Consider the following 21,560-nt stretch of genomic DNA (forward strand, 5'->3'; position numbering starts at 1 on the left):
CTCCAGATGGATTAAAGACTTAAACATAAGACCCGGCACCATAAAAGCCCTAGAAGGAAATCTAGGCAAAACCATCCAGGACATAGGAGTAGGCGAGGACTTCATGAACAAAACACCAAAAGCATTGGCAACAAAAGCCAAAATAGACAAATGGGACCTAATGAAACTCCACAGCTTCTGCACAGCAACAGAAACAGTCTCTAGTGTGAATCGGCAACCAACATAATGGGAAAAAATTTTTGCAGTGTACCCATCTGACAAAGGGCTGATATCCAGAATATACAAAGAACTCAAACAGATTTACAGGAAAAAAACAAACAAACCCATTCAAAAGTGGTCAAAGGATATGAACAGACACTTTACGAAAGAAGACATATATGAGGCCAACAATCATATGAAAAAATGCTCATCGTCACTGGTCATCAGAGAGATGCAAATCAAAACTACATTGAGATACCATCTCACGCCAGTTAGAATGGCGATCATTAAAAAATCTGGAGACAACAGATGCTGGAGAGGATGTGGAGAAAAAGGAACACTTTTACACTGTTGGTGGGAGTGTAAATTAGTCCAACCATTGTGGAAGACGGTGTGGTGATTCCTCAAGGCCTTAGAAATAGAAATCCCATTTGACCCAGCAATCCCATTACAGGGTATATATCCAAAGGACTATAAATCGTTCTACTACAAGGACACATGCACACGAATGTTCATTGCAGCACTGTTTACAATAGCAAAGACCTGGAATCAACCCAAATGCCCATTGATGATAGACTGGATTTGGAAAATGTGGCACATATACACCATGGAATATTATGCAGCAATCAGAAATGATGAGTTCGTGTCGTTTATAGGGACATGGATGAATCTGGAGAACGTCATTCTCAGCAAACTGACACAAGAACAGAAAATGAAACACCGCATATTCTCACTCATAGGCGGGTGATGAAAAATGAGAACACATGGACACAGAGAGGGGAGTACTAAACACTGGGGTCTATAGGGGGAAAGGGGGAGGGCCAGTGGGAGGGGGAGGTGGGGAGGGATTGCCAGGGGAGAAATACCAAATGTGGGTGAAGGGGAGAAAGCAAACAAAACACACTGCCCTGTGTGTACCTATGCAACTGTATTGCATGCTCTGCACATGTACCCCAAAACCTAAAATGCAATAAAAAAAATTCACCTACAATTGTGCAAATATCTGAGAATACATTGTCTTTCTTTTCTTTTTTTTTAAAAAAAGGGATCAATATGAAGACATTTGTGCAAATGCTACATGACAACATGAAATTAATGGCCACTTTTAGATTTACCCGTTCTTTGTGTCATCTTTAATAAGAATGAATCTGCTACCATGAAATGGTCTGTGAGCAAGCCAACTTAAAAATGGGGTGAGAAAGTGCCTCTTTATTTATTCTTCCCGTTATTTCCCTTCAAATTAAAACTATATCAGCTTTGTCAAGATTAATTCTAACGCAGGTTTCACAATCTTCTAGAAAAGCTCTATCAAAGCTCAAAGCTTAAGAGCTCAATAGGTCTGTCACTGATTCTTAAAAAAACAAAATAAAAATAAAATAAGTTCTGACAGCCCCGAAACTGTTTAAATATCCGCCTTCTCTTTCCCATCTTTATTTGTAACAGAAGAAAAATCTGGGGAAAGGGAAATCATTAATTTAACTTCCCAGAATTGTGATCTCTACAAACTGATTAGACAGCGTTGTATTTTATATTATTTGTGCCCCAAAAATGGAAACTTCATTCCTTCAGACAAAAGTATACAAACGATACTCTGTATATGACCAATCCAATTCCTTAAAAGATCACAGAACATAGCCTAAGCAAGAACAGGTCTTATTTACAGACTACAGCCTGTGCTTGGGGAGTTCAAAGGCAGGAGGGTAAAAAAGGACCAGAAACACGACGTCTGAATGTCTGCAGAAGACACTGATCCTGAGCTGTGAGTCATTTTAATATGTGTGTTTGAAAATCATGGTGCCTGCTTATGTACAGGTGGTGGGTTTCCAAACCACCAAAAGCAATTCAAAACCACTGAACCTATGCAATTCTAAGACATTGCCACTTGTTTAAAGTGACAGCTCTTAAGCTATTACTGAGCATTTATTTGAGAATATATTCTAGAGGGATGAGAGGAAGGAAAAATACTACTGAGGTTTGAAAGAAGGTCACTGAGAGAGAAAAATATGGTGAATACGAAACCCAAGTACTTCAAGTATGTAATCAACCTATGGCTTAAATCTTCAGGCTGAGTAAATGCCGATTTAATGAGAAGGACAGCAATGTCCAGGGATACTAATATTTGAGCATCTAGAATTTATCAAGGCAGTATAGGGTGACGTTTAAGAGTATAAGTTCTATACATGCTGGCTCTACCCTGACTACCTGTGTAGTTTTATCTGTTTGATCTTAGTATTCTTATCTGTAAAATGGAAATGATGTTATAATAGTACTTACTTTATGAAGATTTTTTGAGAATAAAATAAGTTAATACATCTACAGCATTTTCAACATTGCTTGGCATACACTCAATAGATTTTTACTAGCAAATTATTTCATTTATTTCTAATTATGAACCTTGATAGTGGAAGGGTTTACTACTTTTTTTATTGTGCCTAAGTGTAAAGAATCTCGCCGGCTGGGCGTGGTGGCTCAAGCCTGTAATCCCAGCACTTTGGGAGGCCGAGGTGGGTGGATCACGAGGTCAAGAGATCGAGACCATCCTGGTCAACATGGTGAAACCCCGTCTCTACTAAAAATACAAAAAATTAGCTGGGCATGGTGATGCTTGCCTGTAATCCCAGCTACTCAGGAGGCTGAGGCAGGAGAATTGCCTGAACCAGGAGGTGGAGGTTGCGGTGAGCAGAGATTGTGCCATTGCACTTCAGCCTGGGTAACAAGAGCGAAACTCCGTCTCAAAAAAAGAAAAAAGAAGAATCTCGCCTAAGATTATTTGGTTGGTACAAGCATGATTGAAGTTTTTGCATTGCTGATATTTGCCATTTGATATTGGAATACATTCTTAAATAGATGTGGTTAGGTTATACATTATTTTAATGCACATTTCTCACTTTTTGCTTTTTTGTTAATGACGTATTACTTGTTCATTTTATGGTTATTTTAGATAATGGAAATGTTAGACAAAAAGTGAATTCAAGAGATTATCTTCTTTGAGTTTGAAATGGGTCCTAAAGCAGCAGAGACAACTTGCAACATCAACAACACATTTGGCCCAGGAACTGCTAATAAATGTACAGTGCAGTGGTGGTTTAAGAAGTCTTGCAAAGGAGAAGAGAGCCCTGAAGATGAAGAATGTAGTGGCTGGCCATCAGAAGATGACAACAGCTAGTTGAGAGCAATCATTGAAGCTGATCTTCTTACAGCTACATGAGAAGTCGCAAAAAAACCCTCAACAGTCGTTTAACATTTGAAGCAAATTAGAAAGGTAAAAAAGATCTATAAGTGAACGTCTCATGAACTGAGCAAAAATAAAAAAAAAATTGTCATTTTGAAGTTTCGTCTTCTCTTAATCCATGCAACAACAATGAAGTATCTCTTGATTGGTTTGTGACATGCAATGAAAAGTGATTTTGTCCAACAACCTGTGATGGCCAGCTCAGTGGCTGGACCAAGAAGAAGCTCCAAAGCACTTCCTAAAGCCAAACTTACACCAAAAAGGTCATGGTCACTTTCTGATGATCCACAGCTGCCAGTCTGATCCACTGCAGCTTTATGAATCCCAGTGTAACCATTACATCTGAGAAGTATGTTTAGCAAATTGATGGGATGCACTGAAAACTACAATGTCTACAGCTGGCATTTATCAACAAAAAGGGCCCAGTTCTTCTCCACAACAACTCCCAACCACACATCGCACAACTGATGTTTCAAAAGTTGAATGAAGGCTAAGAAGTTTTGCCACATCCACCATATTCACCTGACCTTTCACCAACTGACTACCATTTCTTTAAGCATCTCGACAACATTTTGCAGAGAAAACGCTTCAACAATGAGCAGGATGCAGAAAATGCTCTCAAAGAGTTCATTGAACCCCTGAGCATGGATTTTTATGCTACAGAAATAAACAAGCTTATTTCTCAATGGAAAAATATGTTGACTGCAATGGTTCCTTTTTTGATTAATAAAGATGTGCTTAAGCCTAGTTATAATGACTTAAAATTCACTGTCCATTACTTTTAAGTCAAAACTGCAATCACTCTTTTATCAGCCTATCATATACCTACAAATGGTAAAACCAGGATTTAAAACCCAGGCACTATTCATATCTCTAAGTCATACAAATACTTAAAATACTTGAAATATATATTCTACTTTTATCTTATGTCCTAGATAAGTGGTTCTCCAAGAATGATCCCCAGACTAGCTACATGAGCAACAGCTGAGAACTTAAAAATGCACATTTTCTGGCCTCTTTCCACATCTATCATTAACAATGGATACCATTCCACATCTATCATCACGAGGGCACATCTGTGCAGTTACTTTCTCTTTCCATGGAGAATCTGACAACTTAGGCAAGATCTTCACAAAATATCCTATAGGAAAGATGAAACTTTAGGACATATGTTTATCAAGATTGAGGAGAATTTTACCTTGAAGATTTTGAACAAAAGGAAGGTGATATTCTAGGACAGTAAAATTTCAGACTTGCTCAGGCACCAGAATCATTTTATTAGCAATTTTCCAGGTGATGCTGGGCAGCTCTCCTCATGAATCTAGGCTCAGTTATCTCATCAGTAGAATGAATAATCTTTCACATTCCTTACAACTTTATATTCTACTCAACAAAGTCTAATTCTCTCCCTGACTATACTTTTACAAATATGATAAAATACAATTAAAATATCAAAACTAAAGTGCCTGTTGGATTGAGTTATCAAAAAAATATGAACTATAGATTTTCAAATTGGATCAAAGAAGGAAAAGCTTTTAGGAGGTTTAGAAGTTTTATTTCTAAAAGATTGACAATAAAGATATATAGTTAGAATATAGACAAAAGTTTACATAATATTGAATTAATAATATAAGTAGGTTGCCTTTGTGGAGAAGAAAAACGAAAATATTACTAAAATATCCTCACTTTAGTTTTTATAGTGGGGAGCTGCCATTAGAAAACGAACTATGAACTGCAGTCCAGGTAGGGTGTAGTTATCCGACTAGAAATTCGGAAACCTGAGTTTTAGTCTAAGCTCTGTTTTCCACTAGGTATGAGCTTATTTTGGCCTCTTTGAGACTCAGTTGCCTCAGCTATAAAATGCACAGAGAAATTAAACTACATCACATCTTAGATATTTCTAAATCTAAAATCATTTAATCCTTGTTGATTCATCAGACCACAGAGGTGATGATGCATCATTATATAGGTCCCTTCTAGTGCCAGATGAGGCAAAAATCACAAGATGAGAAAAACGTAAAGCAATCAAACAGAAGTTTCAGAAAAATTTGGTTGAAGTATGGCCTACAGGCAGAAGTCAAAGGGTGATCTCAACGTAAAATTATCCTGATAGTCAAGGCCACTCTCATATCAAATGAAAGTATAAAGTTTCAATAACGAGGTCATACTTTTCTAAGGGAAAAGCACTTCCTTATATATGTATATACAAATAAGTAACACATTTATTCAATAATATTTTGAATGTATATATAAGTATTATTGTTTTAGAGAACAAGGGGAAAGCACAAGTGAACTTGGGGCTCACTGTCTAGTAATGAAGACAAGAAAGCTTTACACAGCACTAAAATCTAGCAGGAGTTTTAGAAAGAAAATTATGGAAGAAAGAGGGATCATCAAAGCAACTCTATGACTTGCCAAGGGCCCACCCATCCTCTTGATCCTTTGCATATGGATGCTACAAGGCTCCCATAGAGGGCCATCAGTTTTGGACTTTGGTTACAAAGTACCTCCCAGTAATGAGGGGTGCCTGGCAAAGATCTACCCTTCTGCTTAGAAGAAGCCAAACCATATGATCAATACTTTTTAAATAGAACAATAACTTCAAGTTCTTTAACAGTTGGAGAGTCAGGTGGGAACCAAATTATCACCAAAAATCTTCAAAGTCCTCTTAACAATTATTTTTATTTAAAATATAATGCAAAGCTGAGTGGTGAATACTATTATTGCCCCATTCAACTCAAGGAAGGGAAATCAGACATTTATAAGAGTTCTGAGAGCTATCAGACTCTATTTTCCACTATGACAGATATACTTGATGTGTTGTCACATCTAGGAAATACATCCATTCAAAGGGAGGGGAGTCTCTTGGGATAATCTTTATTAAGAGGGGCCATGGAGCATATAAGGAGATGAAAGAGTACCATGTGACTGGGACAACGGAGGATGAAAGAATAAAGAAGAAGATGAAGAGTGAGATGAGTCTGGAGGTGAGCAGTGCCAGGGCAGGCAGAGCTTGGAAGACAATGGTAATAACTAGGTAGGCTTTCTCCTAGGAGTGATGGGAAAATATGGAAAGGTTTAATGCAGGAAGGGTGACATGAACACATCTGTCTTACCAAGCAGATAAAGCAAATATTTTCTGAGGGTCAACAGGATCTACTGTGTAGCTTAAATCCCAAAAAGCCCCTGCCGTCTCTCTGATTTGTCAATGGAGAAAGTGATATAAATTGGGGCCCACAACCAAACCTACAACTATACCCCAATGGTTACACAGCTACATACTAGTGCCCCTCTGGGTATAAATACCATTCCCAATGGCAGCAACAGAGAATATGCTCAGAGAAAAGCAACACAAATTAACTCTGGCAGTTATTTGGCTAATTTTTCAGAATCTGTCTTAAAAACAACAGTATTATTTAGCAGCCAAAGAGGACAGAAAATCCTGGCAACTGGCAAAATCATGGTTGGACCTATAGCAATCATGCCATGCTTAGTAGCACTGTCCTTTGGATACCTTTTTTTTTCTATGATCTGCATAGAAACATCTGTGTTTACATCAGGGAATCTGAAATACAGGCACAAAAGAGAAATGACTAAATAGAATTAAAGAGCCAAAATCACAGTTTGATATGGCATCTAATAGCAAAGAGGGGGCCAACCCACATGACTGGGAATTACAAAATGGGTAAATACAAGGGAATAAAAATAAAACCAACTTTGACAATAAAGAAAAACTTTTGCATATTAGCAGTACATTTGTATGCCTGGTGTGTTCCATTTCTCCTCTTCAAAACTTACGTGCTTATTCAGAAAAATGAGGAGAAACAGTAGCATCACAGTATAAGCAATGATAGAGGGTCACTCATCTTTTAGCCTGTGGCAGCTCCTGGGATGTACAACAGAAAACCCTGCCGAGAAGAATTCTGATAATTTGCATGATCTTTTGGTAGAGTTTGCATTTTCTGATAGCATCACCATCGCTTTACCCCTGTAACTTGTTCACAAAGTATATGATATCTATAGTATAAAAATTTAGATGCAAGTTTTATTTAGACATAGAAAAAAAATCTCCCTCTTCACAAATTGCTTTAAAGCACTTAAAGTCAATATTTTTATAAGGTTAAGTAAGCCTTCCTATATATGTAGTCATACTGTTGTTTTTGTTTTTTGAGACAGGGTCTCTCTCTGTTGCCCAGGCTGGAGTGCAGTGGCAGGATTTCAGCTTACTGCAGCTTTGACTTACCAAGCCCAAACGATCCTTCCAATTCAGCCTCCTGAGTTGCTGGGACCACAGGCACATGCTACCACACCTGGTAATTTTTCTATTTTCCTATTTTTTTGTGGAGATGGGGTTGTGCTATGTTGACCAGGCTGGTTTCAAATTCCTGAGCTCAAATAATCTACCCACTTCAGCCTCTCAAGGTGCTGGGATTACAGGCATGAGCCACTATACCCAGCTGAAGTCATAAAAAATGGATTGACTTGACTATAAAAATATCTTTTAAGTTTTATATGATGTAAAAGAGAGACAACCAAATATTTTAAAACCAACAGCAAACAGAGAGATAAGAATAATTCTGAAGTTAGAGTAAAACAATTAATTTTGGTCTTCTGAGTTTTAGATAGTATCTATCATTGGGGCTATTACGCCATCTCCTAATAGCCTTGTGAAATAAATGGTGCCAAGTATAGCTAACCTGGGAAGGTGAAGGAGTGGTGAATATTATTCACTCTTTTAGCTTCGGGAGCTCAGAAAAAGACACTCAGAAGGGAAGGCCTCAGAAGTCCTTTCTCTCTGACCTTCTCCTGCCTTCTGTCTCTGGCTTCTCATTCTCCCCTGAGGCAAGCCACAGACACTAAAATTCCTCTTCCCCAAAGCAGATCATACAGACTCCTTTTTCCCAAAAGCCATCCATAAAGCCTAAAAATATTACCTAACCTTCTCCTGTTTTTCTGTGTGACAGCTGTCATAAAGAAATTAAGATTCTCATTCCAAAGGAGTCCTACCTCATACCTGGAAGGAAGAAATGCTACCACAGAGAGGCTAAGAAGAATCTGGACAGATCTTGCTACGTTTCCTCACTAACATTGGAAACCACTAACAATGTTTCCTCACTAACATTGGAGGCCACCAACATTAAAGCACACTCCTTTTATTCAATCACAATTCTATGGCTCCCCATTCTTGCTTAAACCTAAGATTAAATATGCAGTTTTCCCTAGTATTGTGAGGATATCATTCAGAAGGCTACTGTGTCATCTAAAAGTTTAATTAAATACATCTATAATGCTCTTCTCCTGTTAAGCTAATTTTTGCATTTTTATTAGAGACGGGGTTTCACCTTGTTGACCAGGAGGTTCTCGATCTCTCGACCTCGTGATCCACCCGCCTCAGCCTCCCAAAGTGCTGGGATTATAGGTGTGAGCCACCACGCCCGACCTAACCTGTCTTTTTATATAGGCATGATACCCATGACCCTTACGATGAAGAAGAAAGGGATGGTACCCTTTCCACTGCTACATGGCTTCACGGATGTGTCTTGTATAGAAGCCTGCACTTACAAGGTCCCTATGCTTGATTTAATGCTGTGCTGTCAACATCTTTAATTTTTTTAATCAATTTTTGAAAGAGGTCCTGCATTTTCATTCTGCAGTGAGTCCTGAAGTTATGCACTGGCCCTGTACTCACTGTTCTACAAAGTGCCTATCTATCTACAAAGCAGTAAGTTTTGTGCCAAAGAAAAATACAAAGATAATAACCCTAGTCCTAAAAAGCTTAGAGCCCAGAAGTAGAAATCAATTTAGTAATCAAATTACAATAAAACAAAGCAGACAATAAAACAAGTGGCAAAGATGAAGCTCCAGAAGCGCTAAGAGGTGACTTCTCAGTGTAATGAGGTAAGTATCTGTGGAAAGGCAGCTTATAGTGGGATCCAAAAAGCAGAGAAGGATTTAAACACTGACAGTGATGAAGGAGACAGGCAGGAAGAGAAAGAGTGTGCTCTGAAAAAGCACAGGGAAGGCATGGGTACATGGAATTGTTTGGTTTGCAGGAAGTGAGAAGAATCCAGGCTGAAAAATCTTGCTGGTTTTGGCTTCAGGAGGGCCTTGAATGTCCAGCTAATGAGGCTGTAAATAATGCAACAGGAACTGCGAGCCATTGAAAAAATTGTAGAGAACTAGTTGGTCGCAGTTGTAATTTAGGAAGATTAAAGCTGGCCTCAGGCAATGATGGTCATTGTGTCACCTCTCTGAACTCCACGCCCAGTCTTATGTTCACAAACAATGTGAACTTGATGTTTTATGGAGTAGCCAGATGGAAAGTGACATCCAAGTCAGCATTCACTTTTTTATTCAGCCAGTTAAACTCTGCTAGCTCTATTCTGACCAACAAAAAATGTTCACTTACTTTGGAGAGCCAATTTTATCGTTTAAGATTTGAATTTGAACACATACACAGGCACACACACACAGAGGGAGACACCTCCATCTCCTGAAATAGTGCCGCTTGAAAGAGTTCTTGTTAGAGGCATTTCAGATAGCATTGGCACTCAATCCATTTTCTTGGAAAAACAAACTTATGGAAGCTAAAATCAACATCATAAGAGTCCAATGCTTAAGTATGTGAGATGAATAATGGACTGTATTCTATAGATAAGCATTTCATTGATTACCAGTTGTGATCTTTATCAGAGCACCAGAAGAAATCAATAACTCTTGAACTTTAAGGCTTGAAATGAATATTCATTCTCTCTGTCTCTATCTTTCATTGCACACACATACACACTACATATGTACAGATACATATGTAACACATACATACAGATATATCTCACCCAGTATAGAAGACACCTGAATAATTTAATTTCCTTGAAAACTGTATTAAATTTCAAATTGGAATTTACGTTTCAAACTCTTCTAAGTGTTTCATCCAATCACATTGAAAAAAAATATCAGTACCCTGCTGACAGTAATTTTTCCATATATTATTACTTGACATCAAATTAGAATTGTATTTTCCCTTTAGCATGAATATAAAATGACTTATATGGAAATAAACAATGTATAAAAGATGAAGCAAAAGAAAAATAAATTAACCACAAGAAATATTCAAGTAAGGAATATCAAAAATTGCATCTTAGAAAAATTCAGTAGATATGTATTAAAATGTATCACTAAAACAAAATGTGAATTTGACTTTTCAGCTTCATTTTAACAATTTATTCACCAAAAATAAAAACCAAAACAAAAAAGTTAAATATGTTATCAAAAGGAAATCTTAAATTAACCGCATACTCATTATGTGCTCATCTAATTTGTGTATTACTATTTAATAATGGTTCTGTTTTCAAAAAAAAGTAATTTTTAAAATAAGTGCTTTTTAAAAAGTCATGAAAATTGTCAGTATTCTTTTCAATTATAAGATAATATATTTTCTTTAGAATAAACTTAGAGACAAAGAAATTCATTTCAGTGAATATCAGTGTATTCCTAAGAAATAAAAAGCTGGTTTTTATTCTAATTTCCATCCTATATTGAGTTATTATGATAATATATAATATAAAGGAAAGAAAAGCTTTTGATATTTCAGAACTATAGCATAAAATGAATTTTATTTGGGAAATTAAGCTCAGGATTAAAGGATAATAAGCTATTTCTTGGAACTTTTCCATCTTGATTACCTGATCTTTCATATGGAAACTCACACAAAAGATGACTCAGCCTGACAGTGTGAGTCTGTTTAGAAGAGGTGTCATAAATACATTAACTAATAAATAGTTGAAGAGGAATTCAATATCCTTTTTTTGTTCAAGCACATTTGTTTCTCTGAGTTGCTCACTTCTATGAGAAAATGGCTGAATATATGTCATGAAACTCTGAAGTTCTGACTTAACCATTTGTCGTGTAAACTGACACCAGAAATATAAAGAAGCTTATTCAAAGTCTTACATCACATCTCCACAGATTTGTAAACTATTATGATTGAGAGAAAGGCAAAGTCTTCAGGGTGCTGCATTTCAGATAATAGGGCTAAAAGGAAAGTAAACACTCTCACAAGAGAAAAGAAAGCATCTTACCTTTTTAAAAATTCCATATACTCTGTATGCTTGATGAGTCCTGTCCTCATCATTATTGTTTGAAAACATTGTCGATCAATGGCCCAGAGTTTCACATTTACAAGAGCTGGAGAAAAATAAAAGAGAAACAAACAGGGAAAAATTAATTAGAGAATTTCAACTGTGAACAACATCCTGCAAAAGAGATGAGTTATTTACGAGAAGCATGAAAATGATGAACTTTTAACACACATTTAAAGCTAATATCATGATGCTGTCCTGTTTCATTAAAAAGTCCTGTATGTTTACATGCAAAATGTAGTTCATAATTTTCCATACTAGCATTATTATCTACTAGAAAGATTCCTATTGCCCTTGCTCTTATGTCTCTTAGGGGTTGACAGTGTATAAGCACACACAGAAAGTATTTAGAAATTCAAAGCTATACATAAAGAAAATAGCGTGAAGAAAAAAAGGGGTTCACAAGTAATAATAGAGCCTGGTAATTATCCAGCATAGTGTTAATGGACTCATATGACCATATTTTAATTATAAAAAATAGAGGTAAAATTTCATTTTTCAGGCTTAGGGGAGAATTTACATAATAGAAATAATAATTACACAATGATTTCCACACAAAGCTTGTTTTACAAATTAAAATCCGTGCCCAAAGTTGCCACATGGTAGTTTTATTAGATACGTTTATTGAATTTTAATTTCTTCTCTTAATGCACCATCTTTGACAGTGCATAATTAAATGTTGAAGCTGAATACCCCGCAACTCAACCATTTTATCTGTTAAGCACATGACTAAGAGAAGTTTACAAAAAAGACAAATGTTACATTATATAAAAGAACAATCTATTATGATAAACTCATGTTTTCAAAGAGCACATTAAAAATTTTGGTAATTAGATTGGTATGATGGCATATGAGAGATTATTCTCTTTACTTTCATATATGTTTTCATATTGTCATGACAGAAATATTTTAAGTTAACAAATGCACTAAAAAATGTATGTATTATAGTCAGAGGGTGTGTGGTCTGAGGAAGATCTTTGAATAGGGCCAGGATATAGTTAATTGAACCAAACATAAAAAGACAGAAGAATGTAATTCTCTCTGCTTCACAGTTCTCAAGAGTAAGCCCAGTGAATGCGATGGATCATCATTTGGGAGTGAAGGAGGGAAAAAAAGAAGTTATCAGAGGAATTAGGACATGTGTGTGCCTTGTAGAGAGGAGCTAGAAGTAGTAACACACAAAGAAATAGGGGAGAAGGAAGATAAGAGGAATACTATGCTCCAGAGTAAACCCTATCTTTAAATCGTACCTATTTTTTTCTAGCAAAATTTAAACTACAAAACTAGAATATGACTGACTTCTCCCTTGGCCAACTCTATATAAAAGAAAAACAAAACATGCTCACTTAGGTAGAAATAGAACAAAGCATCCAGAACTTGTGTATGCATGGCTCCATTCTAAATGTTTTTTACAAATGACACTTCATCAAAAACAAAGGTAGTGCAGGTATCCTTCAGCCAGGTTCTAATTTATCTGCTGTCTCCAGGCCTTTTTCCACAATACCCTTTTACTTGAGATAAACAGCAAGACTAGATGATATAGCCTCAAAGAACATGGAAATCAGGAAAGGATTCCTAAGAGTTATAACAAGAAGTGGGATCTTTAAAAATGGTAGGAGTTGAGCTATAAAAGAGGTAGACAAAGGGTAACTGAGTAGGGAAAGTACATAAACATGAGCACAGCTGGAAATAAACTCAGGAGTCTATCAGAGAAGGAGACTGAAATGGTGGAGATTTCTGTAGTGTTGCATGCATGTGCACATGTGTGTACTGTAGCCAAACTATCTGAAGCATTTTAAATCTGAGTTTGCACCTCAAGCCCAGGCATTGACCCTGGTCCCTCCCCTGTCCTATGAATTGCTGCTTTTTTCTATCTCTACTTCTCCCTAGTGCTTAGCATGTGTTAATATTGTTATGTCTCTCCTAGGTCTATATCATGTTGCCTTACATAAATTTATATATTCCTTCAGAGAAAAGTCCCTGTCTCACCTCATAATCTCTGCTGTCCCACTAGAAATCAGGATTTCATTTGGTAGGCATTAGGTACATTTGTTAATGAACTTTATGTACATGAAGTTCATCTGCAAAAAACCCACAAAATAAGTTAAGTGCAGGTAGTGTCTGATGCTACATTAAAATATCTAAACTGAATGTATCAAATTTCATTATCTATGTGTCAAAAAATGACTTTTAAAAATAAATTGACAGAATTCAATAATTTCATTTTACTTTTTGGTTCCTGATTACATGGGCTATTAAAATGTCTCTAGGTAAAATTGTAGTTCAGATATTTTCCATGGTAATAAACATGACTTGAAGGAATTGCAAATTTGTTCATGACCTTGGGCATGATAGCAAAACCTTTTTAATATTTAGCCTTGCCCAACATACATATTAGTCAAGTCAGCTTTTTACAGATGGACAAGCATGACTAATAATCACCTTTCCTTCTTATCAAAAACATGGTTATATTAGAGTTGTGATTAACATCTTGCTTTTTAACTAGCCTGCTGAAGTGTAAATCTATTGCTTCCATAACTTACAGAGACCATTCAAAAGTATATCTCTTCATTCACCTTTGACCTTAAGTGATGTGTTAATCTCTACAGGGAATAAGCATTTCACAAATAAAATCCCTGTGATTTTCATGATCATTACTGTTGGACATTTAAGTCTAAAGGGTATGAAACAGAGACAGTGCTGTGAAGGGATTCTCCTTTTTGTTCAAGTATATATCTAAAATTCTTTGCTGAAACATAAATCATTTTCTCAGGTTAAGTTAACCCATATCCGACTCAGTGGAAAATAAACTCCCATTACTCTGAGACCTCTAAGTGCTCAAGTACACTGAGAACAACTTCAACACAGGAAACAGTTGGCCTTCATGTAGGGGAAACCAAGCTTACAGAGGAAGGAGCCATAAAATTGTGCTAGACCAAGAGACCACAAATCTGGATTTGGCTTAAGTTCTCCTATTGAGGAATTCATCTGTTGTTCAGTTCACATTCTGGAAGAATATTGGGAAAGCAAATGTAAGTATAATGCACTTATAGACTTAAATATTTATTTCGTTCATATTTATTTTATACCAATATGGCAAACACTGGTGCTAGATCTAAGGGATAGAAAACAAACTCACAGCCCCTGCCCTCAAGAAACTTGTGATCTAGTACAGAGGTGGACAAACTATTACCCATGCCAAATCTGGCCCATGGTCTGTTTTTGTAGTCTACTGGCTAAGAATGGGTTTTGTATTTTTAAATCACTGAAAAACTTAAAAAGAAGCATATTTCGTGACACATGAGAATTGTATGAAACAAATTTCAGTGTCCATAAATAAATTTGTGTCCATAAAAGTCTTACTGGAACACGGCCATGCCTATTCATTTACATATTGTCTCTGGCTGAACTGAGTAATTGCAACAGAGGCCATATGTACTGCAAAGCCGAAAATATTTCCTATCTAGCCCTTTACAGAAAATACTTGCTGATTCTTGGTCTAGTATAAGGGAAAAACAAATGAAGAGATAATAAGTTTCTGGGACTGTGAATACACAAAAAAGGCAATGCATCCTTTCCATGGGGAGGAGCTGAGAAGAGATGATTAAAGAAGGCTTTGCAGAAAAGAATCATCTAAGCTAGGATGCTATACCCAAAGTTATGGACGAAATGTCTGTGCCCTCCCAAAATTCAAATGTTGAAGCCCTATCCCCAGTGTAAAGGGATCAGAAGGTGGTTGTCTTGGTAGGAGACCAGATTTAGATAACATCATGAGGGTACAGCCACATGAGGAAATTAGTGTCCTTAGAGAAAGAGGATCTCCCTCTCTGCATGCAAGCACCAAAAAAAGGCCATGTGAGGACCTAACCAGGAATAGAAGCATGAGCAAGAAGCCAGCCTCTCTGTTACCCTGATCTTGGTCTTCTAGCCTCTAGAACCTAGACATTTATCTAGAAATAAACGTCTGTTTTTTAAGCCATCAGTCCGTGATACAGATGGTTCTTGATTTACGGTGGTCCCACTTAAAAATTTTCAAATTTGCGATGGTGTGAAAGTGATAGGCATTCAGTAGAAACTGTACTACAGTACTCAATAAATTACATGAGGTATTCAATAATTTATTATAAAATAGGCTTTGTGCTACATGATTTTTCCCAACTGTAGGCTGATGTAAGTGTTCTGTGCATGTTTAAGGTAGGCTAGACTAAGCAAAGATGTTCGGTAGGCTGAGTGTTTAAATGCGTTTTCAAGTTAGAAGGTTTTCAACTTATGCTAGGTTTATTAGGATATAACCCCATTGTAAGTCGAGGAGCATCCGTATTTGTTAAAACAGCCCAAACTGACTAAGAAATCTGGCATCCATGGAGCTCCAAAACATCTGTCAATGGAACTCAAAAAATGTTTGAACATGAGAGAGAAAAACAGCACCTTTATTTTTACTACCGTATAACTGATATTTAGCATTTCTTTCTATGATTATAGAAATGAGAGCAATAAACCACAGTAGTGATTTGTTACCAATAGAAACAGTAGCTATTTTTATATCCTCCTATATTTGCTGCAGATATCTTAAATATAATTTACAATCATCACTACTTCAAAATTATGGCAGTTACTAGCTCTGCCTCTAGATCCTAGTTTTAATAAGTTTTTATATCACAATTCACCATTAAATGTTATCACTGTACTTCAGTATAAATGATTTTTTTGTTATCCTATGTATTTTATGTCTTTAAAAGTATTATTCTTAGGGGGATATATATGCTTCACCAAACTGACAAATAGGTCCATGACACCCACATAAAAGATTAAGAGCCCCTGCTCTAAGCAAGTCCTGGAGGAAAAATTAAGCCAGAAAGAGAGGTAGTGGGAGTGGCAAGGGCAGGGGTAGTACTTAGCTGATCTGTGTTCCTAGGGGCATGCCTGTTGCTAAAACATCAAAATACTTGTATACTATTTAGTAAAAAGCCATTTCCCTGAGTCCCCTGAAAGCCTTTCCCCCAGTATCTCCTAGCATCCCCACAGATCAGTAACCGAGGATTAACATTGAGCTCAGTAGTGTCCTTACAGATCTTGCTCCAGAATCAAGTATGCCAAGGGGATTGCTAGATATTTTTGAGGTTATCCTACCACCACCACCACTACCACCACAAGTGTTTTCCAAAATGAGGAGTCTAGTTACATATATAAAGAAGAAAAGGTGTCCCTTGGAGAAAACTCCAAGTGGTCCAGGGATGCTGAGATGCTAGAGGGTAATCAGAGGTGAGACAAAAATGATAAGGAAAGCACCAGTGGTTAGATGGCAAAGGTTCTCGTGTGCCTTGATGTAGAGTTAGGACTTGATCCTGAGGTCAGGTGAGGAGGGACACACAGAAGGGCTTAAAGCAGATGATTCACTTCAGAAAGATTATGCTAGCAGTACCAAATGGTGCACTGGAGGAGAACAGGACTCAGGGGAGAAGATAGATGTAGAAATAGAGATGGAATCAGAGATAGAGAGAGATCAAGACAGAGACAGAGATCAGTTACCAGTTCTTGTAATTATTCAGATGGGTGGACCCTGGTAATGGCAATGAAGCTAGAGAGGTAGATGAATTTGAAAGATATTAAGGATCTTAAACAGATAGGACACATCAGGTAGAGGAAATTTGACCCTAATACTCAACTTTCTAGCCTAGACATATAAGTGAAAATAAAATAGTTGAATAATGAATACTACATTCATACTATTCAAAAGTGCAGGCAGCATTGTATTGGCAAAATTACCCGATTTTAAGGGGTGAGAACCATGCACATTATAAACTAACCTAAGTGACTTGTAATGAGTAAAATTAGCTTGTAACTCTCTTTTACTTTCTACATTCTAAATATAAAACTATTATCTTCAAAGTATTTCTAATGCTTTAAAATTTTTCCTTGTTATAATAAAAAAAAGCCTAATCATCTTCAAAACATTCCGAAATCACATGGTCCTATAGATATTTATAGTTAAAAAATAAATGTACCAGGCTGTAAGTCCCAGGACAAACACCTTAACACTCAGATAGCTTTGGGAATGTTAGGAGGCCAAGATGAAACTTCACAAACATTATGAAGTGTCAGCTAAAGGAAATCTTAGGTTTTGGAAAAATTTTTTCTCTTTTATCAAAGTTGTCCAAGAAGATAAATATATATGGCCAAAAGGATATAAAACAAAGTTCAACACCACTAAATATTAGTGTAATGCAAATCAAAATCACCATGACATAGCACTTCACACCCAATAGGATGGCTATTATTTTACATATAAAAAATAAAATAATAAGTGTTGGTGATGATGTGGACAAATTGGAACACTTGTGCATTGCTGGTAAGAATATAAAATGGTGCAGCCACTGTGAAAAATGATATGGTGGCTCCTGAAAAAATTAAATATGGGATCACCATAGAATTCAGAAATTTTACTTCTGAGTATCTACCCTAAATAACTGAAAGCAGAAATACAAACAGATATTTGTACATCAATATTCACAGCAGCATTATTTACAACAGCTGAAGGTTGAAATAACCCAGATATCCTTCAGGGATGAATGAGTAAACAAAATGTGGTATATACATACAATGAAATAGCATTCAGGCTTATAAAAAGAATGAAATTCTGATATATACTATAACATAAACAAAGAGAACATTATGCTAAGTGAAATAAGTCACATACAAAAAGACAAATATTGTCTGATTCTACTGATATGAGGACCTAAAATAGTCAAATTCACAGATAAAAAGTAGAATTGTAGTTACTGGGGGCTGGAAAGGAGCAGGGAAATAAAGAGCTATTCTTTAGTAAGTTCAGTGTTTCAGTTTAGAATGATGAAAAAGTTCTACAGATGAATAATGATGATGGTTGCACAACAATGTGAATGTACTTTATGCCACTGATTGTACACTCCAGAAAGGTTAGGATGATACATTTTGGATATATATATAAAATTAAAATACATTACATATGTATTTTATTTATATATGCTTTCCTATTATATATTTATATATAAAATTAAATAACATAATAAAATATATTTAATATTAAATCCATATACTATATATCATTAAATATATATTTATCTATGTTATATATATTTCTATATAATGTATGATATAATAAATTATAATATGTATATTATAAATACATATAAATATAATAAAAACCTATTTTTATTTATTATATATTTTTTTATATATACAATAAAATTTATGCTAACCATTATATATATAAAACAATAATATGTATTTTACAACAAACAAAAGTGAGCAGATAGATTTACTTGGCTCAGTAACTAAATAAACAGTGTTCCATGCTTTGTTTTACTTTTCATAACTCTCACATCAGCGTTTTAAGGCAGAGTTCAAATTCCATAGGCAAGCACTGGTCTTTCCCAGCTTTCTCTCCATCTTCAAGCCTGCCTCTACCCCTCCAGATTATAGCTTGTTTTATCCCATGTTTTATTTATGATAGTTCCTCAACCTAGAATGACTTTCTACTCATTTGTTTTCTTAAATTCCCACATATGCTTGCAAGACCCAACAAAAAGATAATTGTGTTAGTCAGTCTTAGTCAAGAGTCTCAGAGAAATAGAACCAACAGGCTATAAAGACATATACATGGATATTTATGAAAGAAGTTGGCTATGCAGTTATGGAGGTCAAGAAGAGAGAATCAAATTTTACTTTCCTCTACCTTTTTGTCCTACCAGGCCTTCAGTAGAATGAACGATGCCTGATCACACTAGTGAGAGTGAATCTTTTTATTCAGTCTGCTGATTCAAATGCTGATCTTGTCTGAAACACTCTAATAAATACACCCAGAAATTATGTTTTAATCAGCTATCTTGATATCCCTTAGCCCAGTTGAGTTGACACAGAAAATTAATCAGCACAATATGTTTTAAATATTTTTTCCCTTTTCAGACCCTTCTGGGCTAAACTTTTACCAAGCTTAGTCCTTGATAGGTTTTAATCTGCACTGTCCAACATAATAGCTATTTCACATACATGCTATTGAGAACTTGGAAGGAGGCTAATGTGAAATTAAATGTGCAAGTGACACACAAGATTTAAAAGATGGTATGAGAAAAGTATGTAAAATAACTTAGGAATAATTTTACATTTATTACATGTTAAAATAATATTTTGAGTATACTGGGTAAAATTAAAATTTACTAGTAAAATTCATATACTTGCTTCTCTTTACTTTTTAATGCTATCACCAGAAAATGTAAAATTACATATATTGCTCACAGAACATTTCTATTGGTCAGCGCTGCTCTAGAATAACAATACTCATAACAGATAATCATTTCTTTCCACTTTCTCTTGTTCCCAGCAATAGAACAAAGTGAGAGTTCATTAAACATATTCTGAATTGAATTTTGTGTGTGTCAAACATTTCGACTAAATAAAATATTCTTGTACTTCTTTGGCAAATCACCACAGACTGTCATAATCTCTATTAGGAAAGAAGTGGTTTTCAATTTTAGTTGTGTCTACACATCTTTCTCCTGCAGCAGAACATTAGTTGATATTTCTGAAAATAATTCCTGAAAGAATTATTTTTCCAGATGATGTTTTTCAGGAAACATTCTCATATAGTAGGCCAGTCTCATTTAATATGTTTGCTGATCCATACTTTTTCTAAACAGACTCGAAATTGAGGGCTTAGTACAAGAAGAAAGGCATGGAAAGGTATAATAAGCTTATTCTCCTATTTCATGTTTAACATTTAAAAATACCAATTTTAATGAATATCATAAGGTACTTTAATATATGTTCAAGGAATCCCAGAAGCTGTATTCTACCCTCACTTTATTGATGCTTGACTAGTCTGTGATCACTCAGATACTTAGTGTGACAGAATCAGAAGCTTCGGAGAGACCTTAAGGGGCTCCATCAAGCCTATAACTGCTTCCCAACATTATTAAGGCATATGTTAGCCTAAAGGTAAATTCCAACTGCCAGAATGTTGTGAGACAAATGCTTCATAATTAGAAAAGGACATTTGCTGTTTACTATGCATCTGGAGCACACCAATGTCTCCACTCCACAAATTGCTTCACAGTTAGTTTGGAGGATATATTTTAGCCTTTTTTAAGTAGAAAAGTTATCTTTTTAATGACATATATTTAGAGAATGGGTCGTAAAATTGGACACTGCAGATAAGAATCATTATTATATACTTAATAGTAAGAAAAGTTAAATTGATTGTAATTTTGTCACAATATTCATACATTGAAAGAGATGAGGTAAGTGCACTGCCCTGTAATGAAGGAGATAGAAATAAAATAGCCGTTTCCCTAATTCTGTTTGACTTCCTACCTTGTAGAAAGTAACCTGTAAAGGCCAGTAGTGACTTCTGAAAATTATTGGAAAACAATTCACCAACGTAATGATTCTAAAATTTAAACTGACTTTCACATGTTAAGGATGCTAAAAGTACCAAGTGGATAATAATTTTAGTACAAATATGTTCATAATAATGATCATTATTTAGGTTATCTTTATTTAACATTTACTACACAATATAAAACGTTATGTTTGCTTAGCATATGTTAATACTATAAGATATTCTTTTCTCCTTTCCATAAAGCAAATTAAGTGTCAGAAAAGCTAAGTTACTGCCCAGGTCACATGTATGATAATTAAAAGAGTTAGTTCATTCTGACTCCAAAGCCTAGTTTGTTTTACTAATATGTGTTTTTTGTTTTACTTTCTACATTTTAATTATTTTAAATTATACACATTTACTGTGTACCACATAATGTTTTAGAGGATGTATACATTGTAGAATGACTAAATCTAACTAATTAACCATTGCAGTATCTCATATAGTCATAATGGCATTTTTCAAGAATATATTAATAATTACCATCACTGTATATATTAATAACTACAGTATAAAATAATTTCTGCTTTTATCCCATGGTATTCAGAAATAGTTGATATGATTTCAATAGTCTAAA

The 21,560-nt window shown here is 35.4% G+C and overlaps 1 protein-coding gene across 4 annotated transcripts in view; it reads right to left on the reverse strand.

The window, feature by feature from the left end:
* PRKG1 (protein kinase cGMP-dependent 1) overlaps positions 1-21,560 on the reverse strand; it is a 1,319,131-nt gene that overhangs the window by 539,247 nt on the left and 758,324 nt on the right. For all 4 annotated transcript variants that reach the window (XM_002756357.7, XM_017963432.4, XM_035266233.3 and 1 more), the window contains one exon: positions 11,509-11,614. In XM_002756357.7, the coding sequence (XP_002756403.1) occupies positions 11,509-11,614 (106 nt within the window). The remainder of the gene's footprint in view (positions 1-11,508; positions 11,615-21,560) is intronic.

Source organism: Callithrix jacchus, chromosome 12 (genome assembly GCF_049354715.1).
Source record: "Callithrix jacchus isolate 240 chromosome 12, calJac240_pri, whole genome shotgun sequence".
Taxonomy (NCBI): Eukaryota; Metazoa; Chordata; class Mammalia; order Primates; family Cebidae; genus Callithrix; species Callithrix jacchus.